The 20,987-nt window shown below is 32.5% G+C and overlaps 1 protein-coding gene across 3 annotated transcripts; it reads left to right on the top strand.

Annotated features, from left to right (window-relative positions):
* Positions 1–3,641: 3,641 nt before the first annotated feature.
* Positions 3,642–20,470, top strand: LOC136979653 (acyl-CoA dehydrogenase family member 11-like). 3 transcript variants are annotated; one of them, XM_067275679.1, is made up of 9 exons: positions 3,642–3,825; positions 11,346–11,495; positions 11,742–11,836; positions 11,914–12,049; positions 12,129–12,233; positions 12,756–12,848; positions 17,282–17,543; positions 19,441–19,504; positions 20,288–20,470. In XM_067275679.1, exons 1-9 carry the CDS (start codon positions 3,667–3,669, stop codon positions 20,400–20,402), a joined length of 1,179 nt encoding a protein of 392 aa, XP_067131780.1. In that variant the 5' UTR covers positions 3,642–3,666; the 3' UTR covers positions 20,403–20,470. The 3 variants fall into 3 exon arrangements, with proteins under 3 accessions (XP_067131780.1, XP_067131789.1, XP_067131797.1); XM_067275688.1 differs by lacking the exon at positions 12,756–12,848; XM_067275696.1 differs by lacking the exon at positions 19,441–19,504.
* The last annotated feature ends 517 nt before the right edge of the window (positions 20,471–20,987 follow it).

Raw genomic sequence — 20,987 nt, 5'->3', positions numbered from 1 at the left:
ACTGTTTTTAAGATACGCAACAGATGGTAATGTAAAAAGGCAAGTTAAAAAATACGGGGGCACTAGGAATTTTTTTAATCTCAAAGTGGGCGGTGGTCGAAATAAGTTTGAGAACCAGTGGTTTAGACAGTTAGAGATTTTTGATTTTATTATGATTAATAGATATTTTACAATATTATGTCAATATTTCTGTTACATTCTAATGAAATTTAAATAGAATAATAAAAATTCAATTTAGTAATGCATGTTTATTTAGGGTTGCTAGGTGTCCTGCGTATATGCCTCTTGTTAAAGAAATGTCCTGGTGTCCTGGAAAATTTTGTCAGGATGCCTACTTGTCCCATATTTAGCAAAAGAAATGACAAATTGAAATTTCAAGGTCATTTTATATGAAACAGGAGATTAATAACACTTTAATCAAGTTGGATACTCTTCACTCTTCATATGAATCATTGGAGTAGAACTGGGGAATAGAACATTGTTTTAAATATTGGCATAGTGAATAGTCAATAATGGCCACAGAGGATTATGTGTTTACGTCATTACAGCACAGGTGTAGGCATTTAAATTCAAACATTCATTCATAATTTCATAAACTGCCAATAGCTATCACTTGTTGCTTTTTCTTGATCAACAGAATCAAGATGGAATGGATAAAATTTAGAACTCTGGTGTTCTAAAGTTTTCTTTTACTTTGTCATGCCAAAAAGATAGTGTTCTATAATTTTAGTTCTTTTTTTATCAAAATGTTAAAAATTAGGGATTAACAATGTTTCAAATATGCTGCTCCAATGTATTCAAAATAAACTTAAATATCTTTATATAATATACAGGTCCTGTTTTTCATTTTGGAAATATGACAACTCTAATTTATAAGATATTGCTGGTGACTAATATTACAAATTCTGAATGTTTCATACAAAGTTCTATTTTATGTGAGTATTTTTAATTAGAAAACAATTGGTATTCTTTTATATTTATACAAGTTTATTACCCCTAGTAAAAATATCACTTTATCATTTACAAATGATATCAATTGATACAATCTCTGAAGTAGTTTAAGGACAATTACATATGGCCAAATGATATGAGATCATATCACTTGTTATCAATTGTTAATGAAATTATTTCAAATGATATGAAACGATATCATTGGTATCAATTGATAAAGTGATGTCACTTGAACATGAAGTAATATAAAATCAAATAATGTACTTTATTATTGATAAAGAGAATATTTGCCTAACGATACCATCTGATGTTACTCACTAAATTATGTCAACTAACAACAATGGATATCATTGTACCATCAAAGTATTGGGGTGGTGCACAAAAGAAAACAAAATCCTAGTAGGTAGAGATGTAAAATTCAATGAAACTCCTATGCCAATATACTACAAAACTCAAAGTGATGACGACTTCTGTGCAAGAGACAAAGAAGAGGACAACAAAACTAATAGTGATCATGAAAAGATAAATCAACGTGAACAAGAAACACAAGAAAAGGAAATAAGAAAAAGAACTCTAAAATTACCACAGAAATATAATGATTACGAAATGCATATCGCATACTGCTTATATTCTGAAGATCCAGAAACCTATGAAGAGGCAGTTGAGTCAGGAAAAGAATGGAAAGATGCCATAGAAAAGGAACTGGAAGCTCATCTGAAATTTGGTACCTGGACTGAAACAACACTCCCAAAAGATAAAGATCCAATAGAAACCAAGTGGGTATTTCGAACAAAATCAGATGGAACAAAGAAAGCACGTCTCGTTGCAAAAGGATATCAGGAAGAAGAATTTAACAACTCATATGCACCAGTAGTAAGAATATCAACAGTTAGATTACTCCTATCAAAGGCAATTAATGAAAACTGGAAGATAACCCAACTTGATGTGCCAACTGCATTCTTAAACAGTGAACTGAAAGTTGATGTATACATTAAGCCTCCAAAAGGTCTAATAACAAACAGCAAAGCTTTAAAATTAAAAAAGGCATTATATGGATTGAGAGAAGCACCTCGATGTTGGAATGAGTGTTTTAATAACTTTGCCGTCAAAAATGGACTAACTCGTTCAAACTATGATTTTTGCTTATATATTGGAAATAGTATACATTTGATTGTTTTCGTAGATGATATTTTGTTATTTGGAGAAGCTGATAAGCTAATAAGCAACTTAAGAACAGAATTTAGTGCAAAATTAATGGGAGAGCCAAAGAACTTTCTAGGAATAGACATCACTATGCATAAAAATACACTATCGTTATCACAAGAAAGTATTATCGAAAAACTCTTAATAAAATTCAAAATGAAGGAATGCAAAGGTGTTATAACTCCAATGGAACATGGATTTCAGGCTGATCTTTCAGAAGAAACTTTGAGAGTTCCATTTAGAGAATTAGTGGGAAGCTTATTGTACATAGCACACACTACTCGTCCAGACATTATGTTTGCTGTTTCCTACTTGAGTAGACATCTTGATAAACCTACTGGAACACTTTGGATGGCAGGAAAAAGAATACTGAGATATCTCAAACAAACAAAAGACCTAACCTTAAACTATTCAGTTTGCACAGATGAAAAGCTGATTGCATTTTCAGATGCAGATTGGGCAGGAGACAAAAATGACAGGAAAAGCATAAGTGGTTATGCAATTTTTTACAATAATAATCTTATATCCTGGTCGTCCAAAAAACAACAATCTGTTGCACTATCTACAGCAGAGTCAGAATATTTAGCATCTGCAGCAACTGCCACTGAACTTATCAACCTTCAAGGGATACTATCAGAATTAAACTCTGGAAGAAAAATTGTAACAGTCATGAACATGGATAATCAAAGTGCCATCAGCATGATTGAAAGCTATGAAAATAGCAAAAGGTCAAAACATATCGATATAAGGGCACACTTCATTAAAGACCTAGTAGCCAAAAATCTTTTGAGTTTAGGCTATGTTCCCTCAAGTGATAACATAGCAGATACTTTTACTAAACCATTGTGTTCAAAGAGATTCATCTGTCTTAGAAAACATCTGGGCATATTCAAGACATCAGACTGTGTAATGCTAATGCAATTTCATAATGTAAACCTTTTGAAATTGAGGGGTGGTGTTAAGGATTGTAAAGCTCGAGCCACCAGAGGGCGCACGAGCTCTGTATAAAAAGAATTGGCGGGCTCTCCGAAGCTCTCTTTCTTTCTGTCTCCAGTCTATACTCTGTATGTGTGTCTGAATAAAATAATTGTTAGTGTTACCAATCAGTCATCTCCTTATTTGGATTTCAACAGGTTAAAGATGAATTAAAATATATTTTATCAAACAACAAAGAAATATTAAATAAAAGATAACAAATTATTAGACAAAATAAATAATATATAATTTTGTCTACAATAGTGTCATTCTGTTTAATAACAAATTCATAACATTTTAAATGTATCAATTAAATTGGAAGTATTTTAGAAATTTAACAATAATACTTTGTATTAAACTTAAACAATTTATAAAAAATTCTCAACAGACAATACATAAAAAGTGTCCTCAAACTTTGTCCTTATTTTGTATCAAATACTTTGTATTGTTAAATTTGTAAAACAATACAAAGTTTTAATTATAAAATTTATTTCTTATTTTCACAAAAGTATAATTATCTGAAAAAATGATTTTAATATGAAGCATTTTTTATTAGCTGGTGGGACTGAAACTATTGCTTTACATCAAGAGAATGATTGTTATAAACTTTATGGTTATAAGTGGTTTACTTCAGCTGCAGATTCTGATATGTCTCTAACACTGGCTAAAATTTCTGATGAAAATGGTGAAGATCAGGTATTTATAAGATAAATTTTGAAAAAAAAGACTCATTTTGTATAAATTAAAAATTATTATTAATATCAATTTAGTAGAAATTACTATTTTGGGATTTCTTGTAACTGAGTTATATTGTATTTCATTCCTTCATTTAAAAATCAATTTATTATTTACTGTAATAAAATATTGTATATGTCATTAAAACAACCAAACACTTTTTACAATAAAATGTTAGTTTAATGAAATTGTGGGGATTCCAAAATACATTATAGTGAAATTATATTATATTAAAATATGCCAAAATACTGAAAAGTTATTAAATAATGAAAAACTCTTATATCCTGAGAGCAAGAAATCTTTAAAATCACTAGTACTGTTAGTTAGAGCAATTTTCACATATTCAAAATTGTATAATAAATCATAGTGAATTGATAATTTATATACGTGAGGTTGGGCAAGTCGTAATATCAAGAATTTTGCTTGAATCATTAGAAATTTGATGATTTGTGTGCATATACAAAGTATTAAAGAAACAAATACAGTGTGGTCTGAAGACCACGTGTTTTGTTGTGTAACCGGCTCGTAACCAGCCCCTTGGGTGGTTCACATAGTAAAGGAGGGATGGGCCCTCATAGTGTAAAAGCTTTCTGTTTGTTGTTGTAAAAGTTAATGGGAGAAGGAGAGATATGTGGTCTGAAGATCACGTGTTCTATTGCGTAACCAACTCTTTGGGTGGGCTACAGGGTAAAGAAGGGATATGCATTCTCGATGACAACCAAAAAAAAACTTTGGATTAAGGAGGAAGAGAGGGAGATCGTGCATGCTCAACAGCAGAAGAGGGTCTTTTTTGGAAGAAAGAAAGAGAGTGAGGATGTATAGACGATAGAGTAGCAAGATTGTTTTTTTCGTGTGTTGTTTCCTTTGTTTTTGTGTCTGTTATAGCAGAAGGACAGAGTAGTGATTGGAAGGACTAAAATAAACCTTAAGTCCCTTGCATTGGAGTCAGAGTGTATGATTTATTTCTGTTTCTTTTTGTTTTGTTCCTGCTTGGGGAATACTCTCAAGATTGAGTACTTCCTCACAACAGTATATATTTATATATACAGGGTGGGCCAGCGAAAACGAAACGGCAGAGTGTTTCGTGTTTAGTCCAAGCAAAGCGCTCAGGACAGGTTGATTTTACTGTCAAGGGGACATCTTTTGCAATAAAGTTTTTGGCGATTCTGAATATTAACTAAACAAACATTTTTTTCGAAATAAATGTTTGTTTGGTTAATACAAAATAAAATGAGTTTTTAAAATTTTTTGTTGTCTGTTGTATTCAGAATCGCAAAAACTTTATTTGCAAAAGATGTCCCCTCGAGAGTAAAATCGACCTGTCCGACGCGCTTGCTTGGACGAACACGAACACTCTGCCGTTTCGTTTTCGCTGGCCCACCCTGTATATGGAAGAACATTTTGTAAACATTGTTTTTTAACTAATTAGTGAAACATTTCAGCACTGTATTTACCATTTTGAAATTAAAAGCCATTTATTTCAAAGAATTGAATTCATTGGAATAAGTATTTATCTGTTCTTTTTACTAAAGTAAATTTATAGTGACTTGAAATAATTAGAGTATTGGAGAATTATATGCTTTGTTAGAAAAAGAGATAAAGAATTAATAAAAAAAATCTATATGTGATGGCCGAATAATTGTAACCTGGCACTGCATACGAAAATCCAGGCGGCACTTTCAGGAGAATATAAAAACTTGTGCTGGCCGCCGCCACAGCTTTTTTCCACTCTTTTCTGGCTTGTTCACTTCTCCGCAGATGACTTGTACTGCTCCATTCTAAATCTTGTAGCCGAGATCTCTTTACTTGACAAGTGTAACGGGTATTGTAGATTATTGTAAATAAATCCATTTGGAAAGAAACCTGGCTTCGGATATTTCAAATCTTAACGAACATTTAAGTGGTGATACTAGACAGCCATAAATATATATATATATTATATATATAATATAGGAAATTCTCATTAGTTTGAAATTCAAGGAACAAAATAATCACAAACTTCAAATATCAAGTTTCAAATTATCCAAGATTTATATATATGCATACCAGTGGCGTGCCGTGACATTTGATGACAGGGAAGCTGTGTTTCTGTAAGAAGCCGACTTCCAGAGGCAATCAGTTAATTGTCGCATGATGGTCTAGGGCAGGTATGAGCAACCTGCAGTCCTCGGGCCGCATTCATATATTTTGCGGCCCTCGACGCATAAAATGTGAATAAATATATCAATTTCCCAGCTTAAGACAGTTCTTGATGAACAAAACCAGCTGCCATGATGCTTGCAAGTATGATGATATATACGATAAGCACGAAGATCTTTAACGAGTTAGCAATATTGAAATACAAGCAAGATTTGTGCGCAGATAATTTCTTACTACACTAAATTTAACAGAAAAATTCATCACAAAACGATTATTGATGCTAATGTGTGAAAATCCATTTAATCGATGCAAGATGTGTGATTACCAGAGCCCCTTTGGCCGCCAATTTAAAGTATTTTAATCTTTAAAATTGGCGTTTCCACTTCCCGGGATGAGGACCCAGGGGTTGGATTTGTGGAAAACGAGTGTTCAGGTTGTTTCATTGTGTCGAATTACATACACAGAACGAGGCACTCGACGTGTAAGTGCGTGAGTACGAGAATTTGAGTAAAGGTTAAACGGTGTATATCTTCGTGTAAAGTGATGTTATGTCCGTGCGCGTGTGTGATCGAAGAACATCTTCAGCATGTCTAAAAACAGAAAAACAGTAAATTATGATACGAGAATAAGATGTGTTGAAAATGAAACGAAAGAGTTTTTACCATCAGAGACTTTGGTAAATATTCACTTGTATGATAAATGGCCACTTCGTCCTCTTCGTGGTAAAGTTGGGGAGGGAGATACTTCTCCCTCCCAAATGTTCCTACAAAACACAAAGACAGTGAGAAATGTTCATTCATTTATTATCTAAGGTCAACATTATTATCTTTATCAGCCAGTCTTTCTTCCCGAACAGAGTCATGAGGAGAGCGAAGGACCTGACCTAGCCTAGTCTAACCTAATCGGAAGCTCAAGCCTCGTAACAGCTGTTTGGGAAGAAAGGTCGGCCAACTGTTGCGTCCGGTGAGTAAGCGTGTCACGTCTGTGTGGTCACAATCGGGAGTCAAATCCATTGTCGTCTATCGAGTGTCACATTTGGGAGACAAGTCCGTGGGTCACGTCCGGGACAAGGTGTCGAGTCCAGGTGAAAAGTGTCAAATCCGGTCAGAATGTCGCATCCGGATGCAAAGGACAAGTTGGGGAAAATCGAAGAGGATCACCGCCTAGGCCAAGGGAAACACAGCCACTCGCAGCAACAAAACCACGGTCCCTCTACTTTGGCGGTGCTCTCCTCTGATTCTTCCCCGTTCCAACTTCTGAAAGATGATGGCAATGACGTCGCGAGTGTGGATGAAGAGGCAGACATCGTGAAAATACGAAGTAACAATGAAATCCAAGAATAGGACTCGGAGGTGTTGTCACTCCCTACTTCTTCCACAACAAAGCCTGTGGCTGGCTGATCCCTGACGACCTTGGCCAAGTGGAATGAACTCAGAACTCTCCCGCCTCCGGGAGAGTGCCACACCACACGCACTGGGGGAGGTCGTCACCACCCGCTGCCTCTCGCTCGACGGTCTCCAACAACTACCGAACATTCGGCAGAGACCAAGTCCACTACTGGGTCCTCGAACGTCTCATCGGAGCTGTCCAAGGAATCCCCTCCCTTCGGCGCCACCGCATTCTTTTGTCAGAACCTCCAGCAAAACCACTTCAACATCATCATTCTGAAAAAAAAAAAAGTTTGCAATTAGTCGATTAAACCAAAGCTTAAATTAATGTCTAAATTCTTCTGAGAAAAGCAAAATGCTCACCGCAGCTGCCTTTTTAAATCTAAAAGATTTGAATCTGACCATCAAATGACGTGCCGAGATGTCTTCTGGGACCAATTAACACAGAAAAAGTCCAAGATTATACTCACGATGAATTGGAATTCGGATAGTTCGCATTAGATCCTACCTGAAATTGCTAGAACGTTCCAACTGTATTTGCAATAGAGACGACCGACCCGGAACGAAGAAACTCTCTTATGTGTAATTTGTATTTGTACGACAGTAAATTAAAGACACGCCGCACGTAGCCATGAGGAAAAGGCACTCGAGCCCAAGTCGTAACAAGTGTTTCCTTCTAGAGCAATTTGTAACGTGTATGTCACATAAACGCAATGACGGCATTTAAGAGTTTCATGCAAAGAAATTGCCAACGAGTCGACCAAAACACAAGACAAATGTATGACGAAGCGAAACGTACCCACATCCCAACTCGACATTTGGGACACGAACGTTCAAGTAGCACGAAGAATTGGCAGAGGGTTATGTAAGTGTGGAAGATCGACTGCACTCAGAAAAGACTACCTTGTGGAAAGAGACAAAGAGCCTAAGGAAAAGAATTCTTTGTGTTCATCCTGTATAGATAAGTGTTAAGTGTATTAGTATTAGTGCAGACAATTTAATTCTGGCAAAATAAGCCATTGAAAAGCATTGTAACTAATACATAAATTGCATGGAGAAGTCGAAGATCAAAGGGTGAAATTTTTGACCTGTCCAAGGAACATCCCATGCTTCAGAATACAGTCTCTGTCCATCAATGTTACCAGAGTATATTTTAGTTAAAATTCGTATTTAAAGTTAGCATTAAATAATTTTTAATTGAATTTCTATAAATAATCTTTATTCTTTGACCGTGTTAATAAAATATAAATAAATTAATTACGAAAATAAACCAATGAGCAAATACTTAATCTGTTTTCGGCACTTCGATCGCTTTCCAATGTGATGGCTCGTTTAAAAGTCGTTTTGGATGGTAATTCACAAGCGACGGCAAATTTAAATGCAAATACGCCAGCCGATGTCTCCGAAAGTTGGACTAAACGAAGCAAAAATAAAATCTTACAGCTAGCTAAATTCTAATTAAAATCTTACTTGGTGTAATGTCGGCGTCCAAAAGTCTTCTTAAAACCACACTCCGGTAGCAAAGAAACACTAACAAAAGGCAAAAAACACAGCAAAAACAAGAGCACAGAGCACACACGTCCGTTCGGCAAAGCGAAAAACGTGCAGAGTGATGCAAAATCGTGTTGCAACAATACGCGTTTCTGTGGAGATTAGAAAGTGCGTAACGAATTTGAATGAGATTGACGTAATGGATTCTTTATGAATTTTAAGGCTAAATATCTGCATTTTTTACATTTCTATCCCTCGAGTGACGACAGATTGGGATCGAGAGACTCCCTACCACCCTCCGCCTTAAGTTTCCATTCTCCACAAGGGGTTAGAAGCAAGATTTTCTATAATCGAACGTCATCTTTACCTCGCCACCCCCAAAACTAGAACAAATCATTCCTCTCGTTTGTCCAGTATTCTCCGATTGACCGACAGCGCTATTGTTACTAAATTTCCTAATATTTCGTTTGTCCAACGCCATTTTAAAAGCACATAGGGAAGAACATATAAAATTAACACTGAAATAAACTTGAAAATAAAAAATATCATAAATCTTCCAATAAACTAATTCGAGCTTAAATTAATCCTTAAATTCTTCCGAGAAAAGCAAAATGCTCACCGCAGCTGCCTTTTTAAATCTAAAAGATTCGAATCCGAAGCGCAAACGGATGACCATCGAACGATGTGCCGAGATGTCTTCTGGGACCAATTCTCCAAGTAATATTAAATAAATTCTTATGTTTAGGGTCAACATGGACTAAGACTTACCTGAAAAATCTTCAGTTTTCTCCACAAAAGTTTGCAAACTGCAAAAAAACCAATGCAATTCAAGAGCACAAGAAAAGCACGTCTGACCACAACCAGAAACACAATCGAACTGCGAATCGTCATGTGTGACGTTTTTCGAACAAACGTTAAAAGACGCATCAACAATGTTCGAATTACATAAAAATTCGAATTATGATAATAGATGGTGGTGGTTATTCCGTACAGTAGCAAATTAAGATGACTAGCAATAACAACAAAATAACCAACAAGCATAAACTGAGAACCAAAAACTTGGATGTCCTTGAACGCGCAGTTTTTAAAAGTTTTGCATCAAAAGTCACCTTTCCATTGGTATCTCCTTGTCGCCTGGTGACAATTCGAAACCTGATGAAGGGCATGGGAGAGGTCAACGTTGTGCCTGAATATTATGTCTCTCCAGTCACGTTTTCCTTGACTTTATTCCCTTCTATTGTTTAAATAGAAAAAATTTCATTGTTCAATTGAGACATTCAATTCCTCCTAGTTGCATCTGTAGAGGAGATTTTTAATTTTTCGATTGATATCCCACATTCGGACCTCCCGACTGACCCCTGTTCGGGTCCTCACCGAGGCATGTCAATCTAAACAAATGAATTAACATATGCATATGTAGTGTTACCACCTGTTGGTTTTCAACCAGATAGTCTGGGAATTGACTCACTGCTCATGTGAACTATTAATTTTGTCCGGGAATTTTGTAGAAATTGTGAAATTACAACGAAACAATGTTCTTGCAAATATTTTTATAAATTTACACCATTTGAACAGCGAAAGACCTCACACTCACTGAAACTCATCTACAGTTCCGCCATGTCATTCTGTTTATGCCAACGTGTGACACGCTGCTTGTCAACCTTTTTTTTTTTTGCTTGTACGTCTGCACACATCTTTGGAGCTAAATTAGCTGTTCTTTCTTTCTTAATATAGGTTACATATGTTACTCCTATGCAAATCCCTAGTCCCTAATGTAACTGTAACTAATTTAGAATCAGCATGGACATTATTCTTCGCATTGTAAAATGACATTGCACATGTGTCAGAAATTTCTTTTTTGTCAGCGATTTTGTAAAGGTGGCAACACTATGCATATGGGACAGAATTTTCACTTCAAGTTACAAAGTAGCTGTATATTGAACTAACTGAATTCCTTCACATGTAAATCTCTATATCTCTGGCCGGAACAAAAGTACAGTTACGAACCAATGGGATTTTTAACTATCTGAGTTTGAATTAAAGAGGATGGATTTCCTGTATATAGAACATATATATGTATATAGTCATATATATTTTTCACCAGGTTAAATAAATTATTATGATAAAAGTATTATATTAAAACATATATAGCATGAAGTTTATTTTATACACATTCAAAATATTTTTCATTTAAATATTATAAAATACTATATTAAAAAAAATAGAAATTTAAAATTTCTTTCAATGGATAAACATTTGAAGATGTTTTTTTATAAGTAAATGAAATGAATATGTTATTGTAGCTACTTTAGTAAAAGTTTTTTTAATTTTTTAATGGAAATAATAAATTTGTTTTTTTATTTTATGTAATTATATATCATATATTATATAATTAATCAATATATATTATTTTAATTAGAATGTATTTAGAAAAAACAGTTATGGTTTGTTTATGAATTTCAGGAATTTCAACCATTAAGTTTATTTTATTTAGAAACTAAGGAAATTGATGGGAATTTAAATAAAATACAGATAATAAGGTTAAAAGATAAATTAGGAACAAGACAGCTTCCAACTGCAGAATTATTATTAGATGGAACAACAGCTTATAAGGTATGCTGTATTTTTTTAATTTACTGTAAATTTATGTTTTTTGTATGACTTATAATGAAATAACACAACAGACTTTTTGTGTAATATACAATAAAAAGAATCAGGTAAATATCATTGGTAGTATGATTTGTAAGCCTTTGCAGAATTTTTGAAAATTGGATGTTTCTCTAAACTTTCAATTATAAAAAAGTTTTTAAAATAATATAATTAGAAATTATGATGCAATTATATCTTGACTTTTGAAAGATATCAGAAAATGGCCAAGGAATTGCTGCTATATCATATATGTTGACTATGACTCGTATCCATAACGCAGTAGGATCTATTTCTATTATGAGACGGTACGTTTAAAGTTTGTTTTCTTAAATCGAAATTAATAAATGATATTTTAATTTAATCTTTTAATGTTTTAAATTAGTATTTTAAATCTTGCAAGTGACTATGCTAATCGTAGATCTGTCTTTGGAAGTAAATTAAATAATTATCCATTGCATGTACAAACTTTAGCTAGAATGGAGACAGAAATACAAGGTTCATTGTTATTGCTATTAGAAGTGAGTTATTTCTTAAAATGTATTTTATAATATCTGTTTTATTTTTGAGGTTACATTTAATTTAAAATTCTTTATGTAGGTTATCAGATGGTTAGGTAAACAAGAATGCAATAAAGCTACCGATGAAGAAGTTCTACTTTTTCGTTTATTAACTCCCATATTAAAACTTTATACTGCAAAGCAGGTAAATCAATAAATGATAATTTTATAATATAGTTATTAAAACAAATTCACATTTTCTAATTTTAGATTAATTAATTAATTAATGAAATATGTTACAGTATAGACATGTGTCAAGTAGCCAGGTAATTTTTCAGAAATGAAAAGTAAATTATACCTTAATTATATTATTTTTTAAACTAAACTATTAACTTTTTTATTTGTGAAAAGTTAATAGTTTAATTTAAATGTTGTAAAATGAATATTTGCATAAATGCATTGTTTTCGGAATGTAGGTTGTTTTGATATTATCAAAAAATTTCTTAAATTGTTACTTGAGTTTAAAATTGCTACCTATAGCTTTTTTTATAGAAGATAGCACAGAAAATGATAAGAATAAAGCTACATACTTTGATATATTTGGTACTAAAGGTGCCCACAGAACAGAAAGAGTACAAATACAAAAAAAAAGTAGTTGTTCACATTATAGCTTATAATTTATTTCTTATTAAAGAAATGTGTTAATAAAAATTATTCACTAATTAAGGCTGTGGCAGTTGTCTCTGAAGGACTAGAATGTTTTGGTGGTCAAGGTTATATGGAAGATACTGGAATAGCTTCTATTTTACGCGATATTCAGGTATAGCATATTTTGCTTATAAGTTTTAAATGTTAAGAAATTTTATAAATAATTTTAATATTTAAATTTTTATTAAAATTTTATATACAGTAATAACCAATCAATGTAATAACAGTGATATTTTTTAAAACATTTTAGAAACAAATATTCAAATGAGAATATTTTGTTAAAAACATAAAAGTAATAAAAAAAAATTATATTATACTCTTGAATAAAATATTAGTTTTTGGTTTATAAAACTAATTTACAAATGTGTTAAGCTGTTTTAATAGTTGTCTTAGGCAACAATGTTTTAATATTTGATAAACTATTAAATTTTGTAATGCATAATTGAAAGGTTTATCAAATTTTTAAAACATTCTACAACCAAATAAATTAAAGTGTTAAATTTCAAGACTACATGTAAAAATGGGTAGAATATACAAATGAAAAAGTAAAAGAATTAATATAATAAAAATAAGTATTATGATACAAAAGTAAGTTCTTTTTTTTATTTATACATTGTGGCTAAATGCCATTTGTGTAATGTATAGTTATATTTTATTTTATTTTAGAATATATTTTTCCTTCTCTTTCCTATTCCTATTATCTTTACTTCCTGGAATCCTTCCCCGACAGGTGCTTAACGGCTCAACAATAGGCGACCCCATTATGGACAATGGGACTGTACGCAGCCCTCAGGGGTAGAACTAAGACAAAGGAGTCACTTTTGAGCAAGAGCTGAAGGAGGAAAGACGAGAAAAGGAGAGCTCCCGTATGTGTCTTCGAGACCATGTGGTTGAAGACAAGGAGGACTTTATGTTTAGTGAATATATTGACTGTTTTTTCGTCATTAAGAAGAGATCCATCATATACACCGTTATATGTACCGTTATATGCACCTCATTGCATTAGCGCCGAAATAGATGGGTACCCATTTCTTTTTTTCTTCTCCTATCCGTTATTTTATTGTCCTAAATTCTTCTATCATTTTGCATTAGTTATAATTAATTATAAGTTTAGAAGTAAGGTCTACATATATTTGTAATCACCCTTTGTAAGATAGTTATTTATGTATCGGAATAGTCGTCGCAAAACCTGAAGCTTATGTCATTATTTTTTTTTGTCGGGTTTCATACTAACATATACCTGTGTCGGGGATAGAGATATTATAGCTGGCATCCCACCATCCTTCCTGTATTTATATACGCGAATAAAAGATCCTGTCATAAAAAATTATTCCAGTTTCTTTGTGTACCACATTCGCAAAATTCACAACATACACAAAAATCTGATGAAAAGCCAAAAATATCTGTTAACAATTTCAACTTTGCTGGATTAAATCTATGCTATTTGTTTTCTGGTTTTATCTAGTTTTGTAACTAAACAAACTCAACAAAATTTGGTGTAATATTACAGTTGTGACCTCAAGGTCGGCACCTCTTTGGTACCTTGTCAGACTGACATAACTGTGTCTTTTTGGACAAACCGAGTTGGCCGCAAATTTTGTTATGTGAGTGGTCATGCTTTTAGGCTTCCAGATTCGGAATGAAGGTGGAAGGAGACAACCAGAAGAAGTACACTCCACAACACTTAACAAAATTCCCATTTATTGATGGATAATATTTACAAATTCTATGACAACATTTCAGAAGCTTAGCATAATAGATGCTTAACACATTTGCTAAAAAATTTAACATAGATGCTTAGCACAATTGCTAAAATGGGAGGGATAAACTTGTTGCGACCCAGACAGAGAGCTCACAATAAGTTCACGAGATGATAAATACCTTTAAACTTATGACTCATAAGTCATAAGTCCTAGACGTATCGAATGCAGCGTAGGTGTGATGGTTCGGCAACTCCAGTTCAGAGAAGTGAAGATCCTTAACGTAATCCATTACGATCTTTACGATGATCCGTCTCGAGTTGGGTTTTATAACTCGAGAATGTCCGTAAGATGGTTCGAGGAAAGCTACACCTCCACACTCAGCAAGTGAATATTTACAGTTTATTTACACAACAAATATTTACAGGATGTATAAGTTCGACAACATTACATACACTATGCAACAAGGATGTGGTATCTCACGTCAGCTTGTCTAGTGGGGACTGTTATACTCCGGGGAACTCAGGTCGCTTTTCGGAGATGGCTCAACCGCGTGGCCGTCCTATCCCTGCACTAACCCTTCTCAGAGGACTTTCTAAGAGGAGAACACTCTCTCTACACCTCAAAGGTTTACCTAGTGCCAGAGACTACCACGTATCCGGTCTCTCGCCCTTCTCACCGTTTCTCTCGCCACCCTTACCTTTTAAGGGATTCTACGGCGACCACTTGCGACCAATCGGTTCTTCTTTTTTTCTTGGGAGCTTCCAAAGACGTCCGCCCTCCTCCGAACGACGTAGCTTACAAACGCGTCTGTCCCTTGTTTACGTTTTACAAGTCGTCCAACACGTGGCAAACACATTGACGTGTACCATAAACGGAGACGCTACTCCCTTTGTTGTTCCCGGCCGTCTATAGCCCCAAACCCCAGGTGGGACTAATTATCTCTGTCGCGTGGCTTTTCGACCTAGGACGCTAAAAGCGGATCTTTACAAGAGAGTAATCCCTTTTTTTGTTCTTTGGCACCAGCGAGCAGCAATGGCTGGATCGGTGGGTTAGAACACACACACACACTTTTAGAAAAGGTTGGTGACGACTCTCCTGATTGTCTTCATCCCCTCCCTTTTATCTGGGGGGCACCTCCTGGATTTTTTCCATGACTTGGTTAAGATTTTTAGTATTTTAGAACCAATAGACAAATGTTCACTCGTTGGTTCTGGGTGACACATTTGATGTGTCACCCTTGAATGGAAGCAAGTCCATGGGAACAGGTTTAATCATCTCTTGGATGATTTTTCTCTCGAAAAATTTGTTTGAATAAATTTTTTTGTCATGTCTGGGCTCACAGTTTCATATACATTATGTTGCAATGAAATACAATAAATACTAAGAACCTTACAAAGTCTTTTACAAATTTGATTATTTAAAATTTTTTTAACTGTAAATTTTTATATTTAACTAGCAGGTAGGCCCAGCGTTGCTCAGGCAAAAGTAACGATAGCAAAGATTAAGATTATTATGTTATAGTCACAAAAGAAAAAGAGTAATTTTATCAACAAACTAAGTATTTCTAAAGAAAGGTCGAATTTGAAAATTGAATATGTTCTAACATAATACTTTTTTTCTTTTTTTTTTCTCCAGTGCCTGTAAATCTTGTACGTCGCTTTCTCTTGTTCTCCATTGTTACTTAACACTTCCATTGTTGACACTTCCATCGTTACTTAACATTATCATTGTTACTTAACACTTTGGCACTTAAATTTGGTATCTTGTGTACCAAATTTCAACTCCTAACCGTTTTAGCGAAAATTAAGATTATTACATTATAATCAACCTTACCAGTTTTCACAGAATGCAAGAATTGGGTCCCCCCTGTTTCCAGACTAATTACAGAATTTTTAGATAGGTCTAAAAATATGTTCGATGTCTCGCAAAAATGATAAAAAGAAACTGCATCTGCGTCTTGCACGTCACTTTCTCTTAACACTTCCATTGTTACGTAACACCACCATAGTTGACACGTTCATTGTTGACACTTCCATTGTTGATGGAAGTGTTAAATCTTAATCCTGTCCCTCTCATCGGAGGAATTTCGAAAAAATCCCTTCTTAGTGTGCGTTCTCGTGACATACCCTAACTGTGTACCAAATTTCGACTTTCAACTCCTAACCATATTATTATTATTATTATCAACTCGTCTTGATTATATATATATAGATTATGTTACTGTTTTGAAACGAAAACTGTTAAAATAGTGTTAATGTTTTATTTCAGTAAATCTGAACCTAATTTTTTAAATAGAAGTAATAGATTTTTTTTAAATAGATTTAAATTTTACAGATAATTTTATTTAAGAACTTTAAATACAGAATAATTTAAAATGTAATGCTTATTTTATGGAACTTATTATATTTACACTATCTTAAAGTATTGTGTTGTTTGAATTCCTCATACAGTGATGAATAGATAAAAGTGTTTTATGTTTTGAAATATTGATTTTTTTGGACAATGAATATATTTTGAAATAATGACCTTGCACTAATTTTAAAAAGTAAACTAAGAAATAATATAATTTTGTTTTAAATAAGAACTGAAACTATTTAGAGCAAAACTGAAGTGAGTTTTGAAATAGGAAGACAGTCATAGCTGTTTATTAATTATTGTTTAAAATTGTATGTTTGCATAATATTTTTATCAAGTAACATAAAATAGGTATATTAATAGACCCCCAATTAGTTAAAATAAGTTTTTAACTTTATGCTTATCTATAATTTATTCTGTGAAAAACCTAAATTTTATTGAATTCTTTAAATTTTACAAAGATTTTCTTTTTTTTTTTAATTTAAAGGTTGTGCCAATTTGGGAAGGAACAACTAATATTTTGTCATTAGATGTTCTTAGAAGTTTAAGAAATCATGGTACTGAAATTTTTGGAGCATATTATTCAAATGTTTTATCTAGATTACATTCAGATTCTGGAAAGTTGCAAGAACCTAAAAGCATTGTTGAACTAGCCTTACACAATACTACAAATTTTATTCAAGAAAATCCTGATAAGTTAATTACAGCAGCTAGAGACTTAGCATACTCATTAGCTCGTATTTATATAGGTAAGTATATATTAATAGGCTTTCATATATAAATAATTATTTTTTTGTTTGATTAAATTATTATATACTAGAAGAATTATTTACTTTTCTTCTTATTCTAATATGTACAATAAATAAAATATGTATATATTCTTAAAGAAATAATATTTAAATCAAGGGAATATTTGAAGCAATGGCAGTTGGCTGAATAAAGAAAAAGATATTTAATAATTGACTACTTTTATTTAAAAGATTTGAGAGTATATTAATCATTTGTAATATCTCCAACTTTTCTGCCTTTTAATCTTAAGACACAAGTAAAATTTAGACATTAGCTTCCTATTTATTTTTATTCATTTTGATGTAATTTATTACTGAAAGAATTTATGATTTCATAAAAACTCTTGAAGTATGAAAATTTGAAATTGTGATACCAACCAAGTCTTGACAGAGCAGTTCCTTCAAGAGTTTATTGTAGAATTATTTGCATGCATACATGTATTGTAAATGTGAGGATGTGAAATTGATGATGGAAAAATTTTCATTATTCCAAAATTAATAATAATGATTTTTAATATTTGATAATTCAACTAATGATGCTTAGATTTTTAGGGGAAAAACTAATTCTAAGGAAATTACAGTTTATTTCAAAAAAAAAATGCAATCTATTTAATAATTTGTAAAAATGTAATTACGAAATAAATTTATTATTTTATCTTAAGCACTGATCAATCTCTTAAAATAGTTTCATTGAGAAAATAACTAGTCTCTATTAAGTGAAGATACAATGAAATACCTACTGTATGTAACCTATAACATTAGGTCCATCAAAATTACTTTTTGGAATTGAATTTTTGCACTCAAATATGTGAAAACACACAGAAAACATTTGGAAATAATCCAGAATGGATATATTTGTGCATGTTAAACTCAAGGGGGTATGGAGACAGTTTGGTTAAGAGAGCAGAGGGGTTGTTTTCTTGAAATTTTAAATCAATAAAAATACAAGTAGGTTATCAATCTGTAATATGCCATCAATGATAATTTGTTTGCCGTTTTGCTTTCTTTGATATTTTTGTTCTTGCTTTGCCCAGATTTGGGAGGAAAGCTGCCCCCTGTTCTCCCCACTCATATGCCTATGGTGAAACCTGCAAATTGACACATTAACTAGCCTAATGCCTATGACATTATTATTGTACATATTAAAGGGCCGTCCATTAATTATGTGTACAATTTAAGAGGAGGAGCAGGATTACAAAAAGTATGTCATTGTATATGTTGGAGAGGGAAAAGGTGGAGGCATTGTATATGTGGACTTTTAGTAGCATGCAAAGTTGTTCTTATAAGCATACTCACTAGTCGTGTGAATAAATTTTCAGAAAATATTTACATAACTTATTTATGTCATTTCTTCAATATCAGGGGTCCACGAACTATCTATTGTACTCATAATTAAAGGAAAGGGTTTATCTTTAGCCTACACGTCTGACACCTAAATAGGGACCAGTTTCCTATATAAATGTCTACCAGAAGGCATCCCCTTGGTAGATTTGTTTCGTTTCCTTATCCTATCACTCTAATCCATTACTACAAATGTGCCATAGTTATAACTTTTTTATTTTTAAGGAATTGAATTAACGAAAAACGCATTTTTACCGGGAATTGTAAAATTGGTGATTTACTGTTGACTAATTCGTGATACAATACTAACATAATATTGTTTAATAGTGTATTATGTACAGTACAGTTAAAATGAAAATAAAAAACTTAAATTACATGTAGGCTTATATACTGTATTATTTTTAAATATAAATTTATGTTTAACTTCCATTTCTTGTTCATTATTTTATTTTTATGTAAATATTACATGTTTTCTTAGAATAGATACATTTGTTAAACTAAAATTATTAAATTTTAGGCTTATTGTTGATTGAAAACGCTTCTACTACTCAAAGTGAGCAAGATAATATTATAGCATTCAGGTATAATTTGCATTTTGCTCATTGTGTTATTTTAAATTTATTATAAATATTACATAGTATTTTATATTAACAAATTTATTTGTTATTTAAATATTTTAAAAATGTTAAACTAAAAAACATTTAAACTCTTTAGTTCTGAAGTAAAATCAATGTAGAGTGGCCAAGGGCGTCGCCAGAGGGGGGGCAGAGGGGCAGTTGCCCCTCCCTAGACATGCGAAAAAAATTATTTAAATGCTAAGTCATTTATTGCCCGATTTATAATTCCCGCGCGAAAAACCCAAGAAGATTATGTTTTAATTAAAATAATCTTCTTAAGCTTCTTAAAATCTATGAATCGTTTTTATTTTACCTACATACAATTCATATCCTCTATCAATTTATATCATCTTGCCCCCCCCTGGCCCATTGGCTGGCGACGCCCTTGAGAGTGGCCACAGAGTCCCAACTGTTCTTTACTTTCCACACAAATTTTAATTTATCTTCATGTTTTTTTGAGAGAGTTCCATGCTGTCACTTGAAAGTCGTTAAAGTAGTCTCTGATATGTTATTTCTTTTACTGTCAAAAGGAGTAGTTAAGAACTTCTCCTTTATACCTAATGCTTTCAACCAAATATCAAGTCAAATCTGGACTTCCACCAGGTCATATCTTATCAGATTAATATTAAATTCATTGAATTTGTCAGGGGAGATATTCAATTACATGCATAAAGATTTTGTGGCTATTCTGCATATAGCATTAAATAAATAAGAAACATTTTTTTCACAAAAAGAAATATATTTCAGATGGTGTTGTACTCAAGATCTAGCTCCCGTTCATACTAATCATCAGTTGAAATTATACGAAGAGAATGTTTTAAGTAACGATAGAAATATGATTATGTTAGAACCATTTTTTTAAATAAATTTTAAATTCCGTTGGAATAAATTGTATATTTTTATAAATAAATTTATAAGTAATCAGGTTAATGAATTTTTTATTTGAATTTTTTTGAACATTAAAAAATAACCGTATTTTAATAGTTAATAGTCTTTATGTGTATAGCTATCTGAAATATTTGCCTTATTGAATTATATTTATATCGAGTTTTTAACCAGATTGGGAAAAGAAAACTCTAATTACTCCAAAACTATATACGAACTTATTTCAATTCAAAAATTTTCGATAGATGATCGGCATGACTCTATTGTTATCAAGAAAAGTATGATGTACAGGGTAAAGACACTACTAATATCGAGAGCATATATTTTTAATTAAATTTGCATTATGCCCGGCGTTATGACGATGCCCCAATAATCACGCGTTCAAATTAATCTTTAATTTACTATAGAACAGTGTTCGATATGCTTAGCTGCGAGGGGTGTCCAGTTCCGTCGATCCCCTTGTCTACGCCTATGATGTTATTTACAATGTGTTGTATTAAATAAAGATTTAATATTCCTGGAAATTAGTAAAAATATATTTTATACAGTAATTTAATACAAC

Source organism: Centruroides vittatus, unplaced genomic scaffold, assembly GCF_030686945.1.
Source record: "Centruroides vittatus isolate TY-2023 unplaced genomic scaffold, ASM3068694v2 contig_1157, whole genome shotgun sequence".
Taxonomy (NCBI): domain Eukaryota; kingdom Metazoa; phylum Arthropoda; class Arachnida; order Scorpiones; family Buthidae; genus Centruroides; species Centruroides vittatus.
This window is presented reverse-complemented; position numbering and strand designations above follow the sequence as displayed.

What these genes read in the sequence shown, in the direction of transcription:
- LOC136979653 (XM_067275679.1), top strand. Translation starts at nt 3,667, where the DNA reads ATGAAGCATTTTTTATTAGCTGGTGGGACTGAAACTATTGCTTTACAT. An exon ending in ATTAGCTCGTATTTATATAG is followed by an intron (nt 17,544 to 19,440) that starts GTAAGTATATAT and finishes ATTAAATTTTAG; the next exon opens with GCTTATTGTTGATTGAAAAC. An exon ending in GATAATATTATAGCATTCAG is followed by an intron (nt 19,505 to 20,287) that starts GTATAATTTGCA and finishes AATATATTTCAG; the next exon opens with ATGGTGTTGTACTCAAGATC.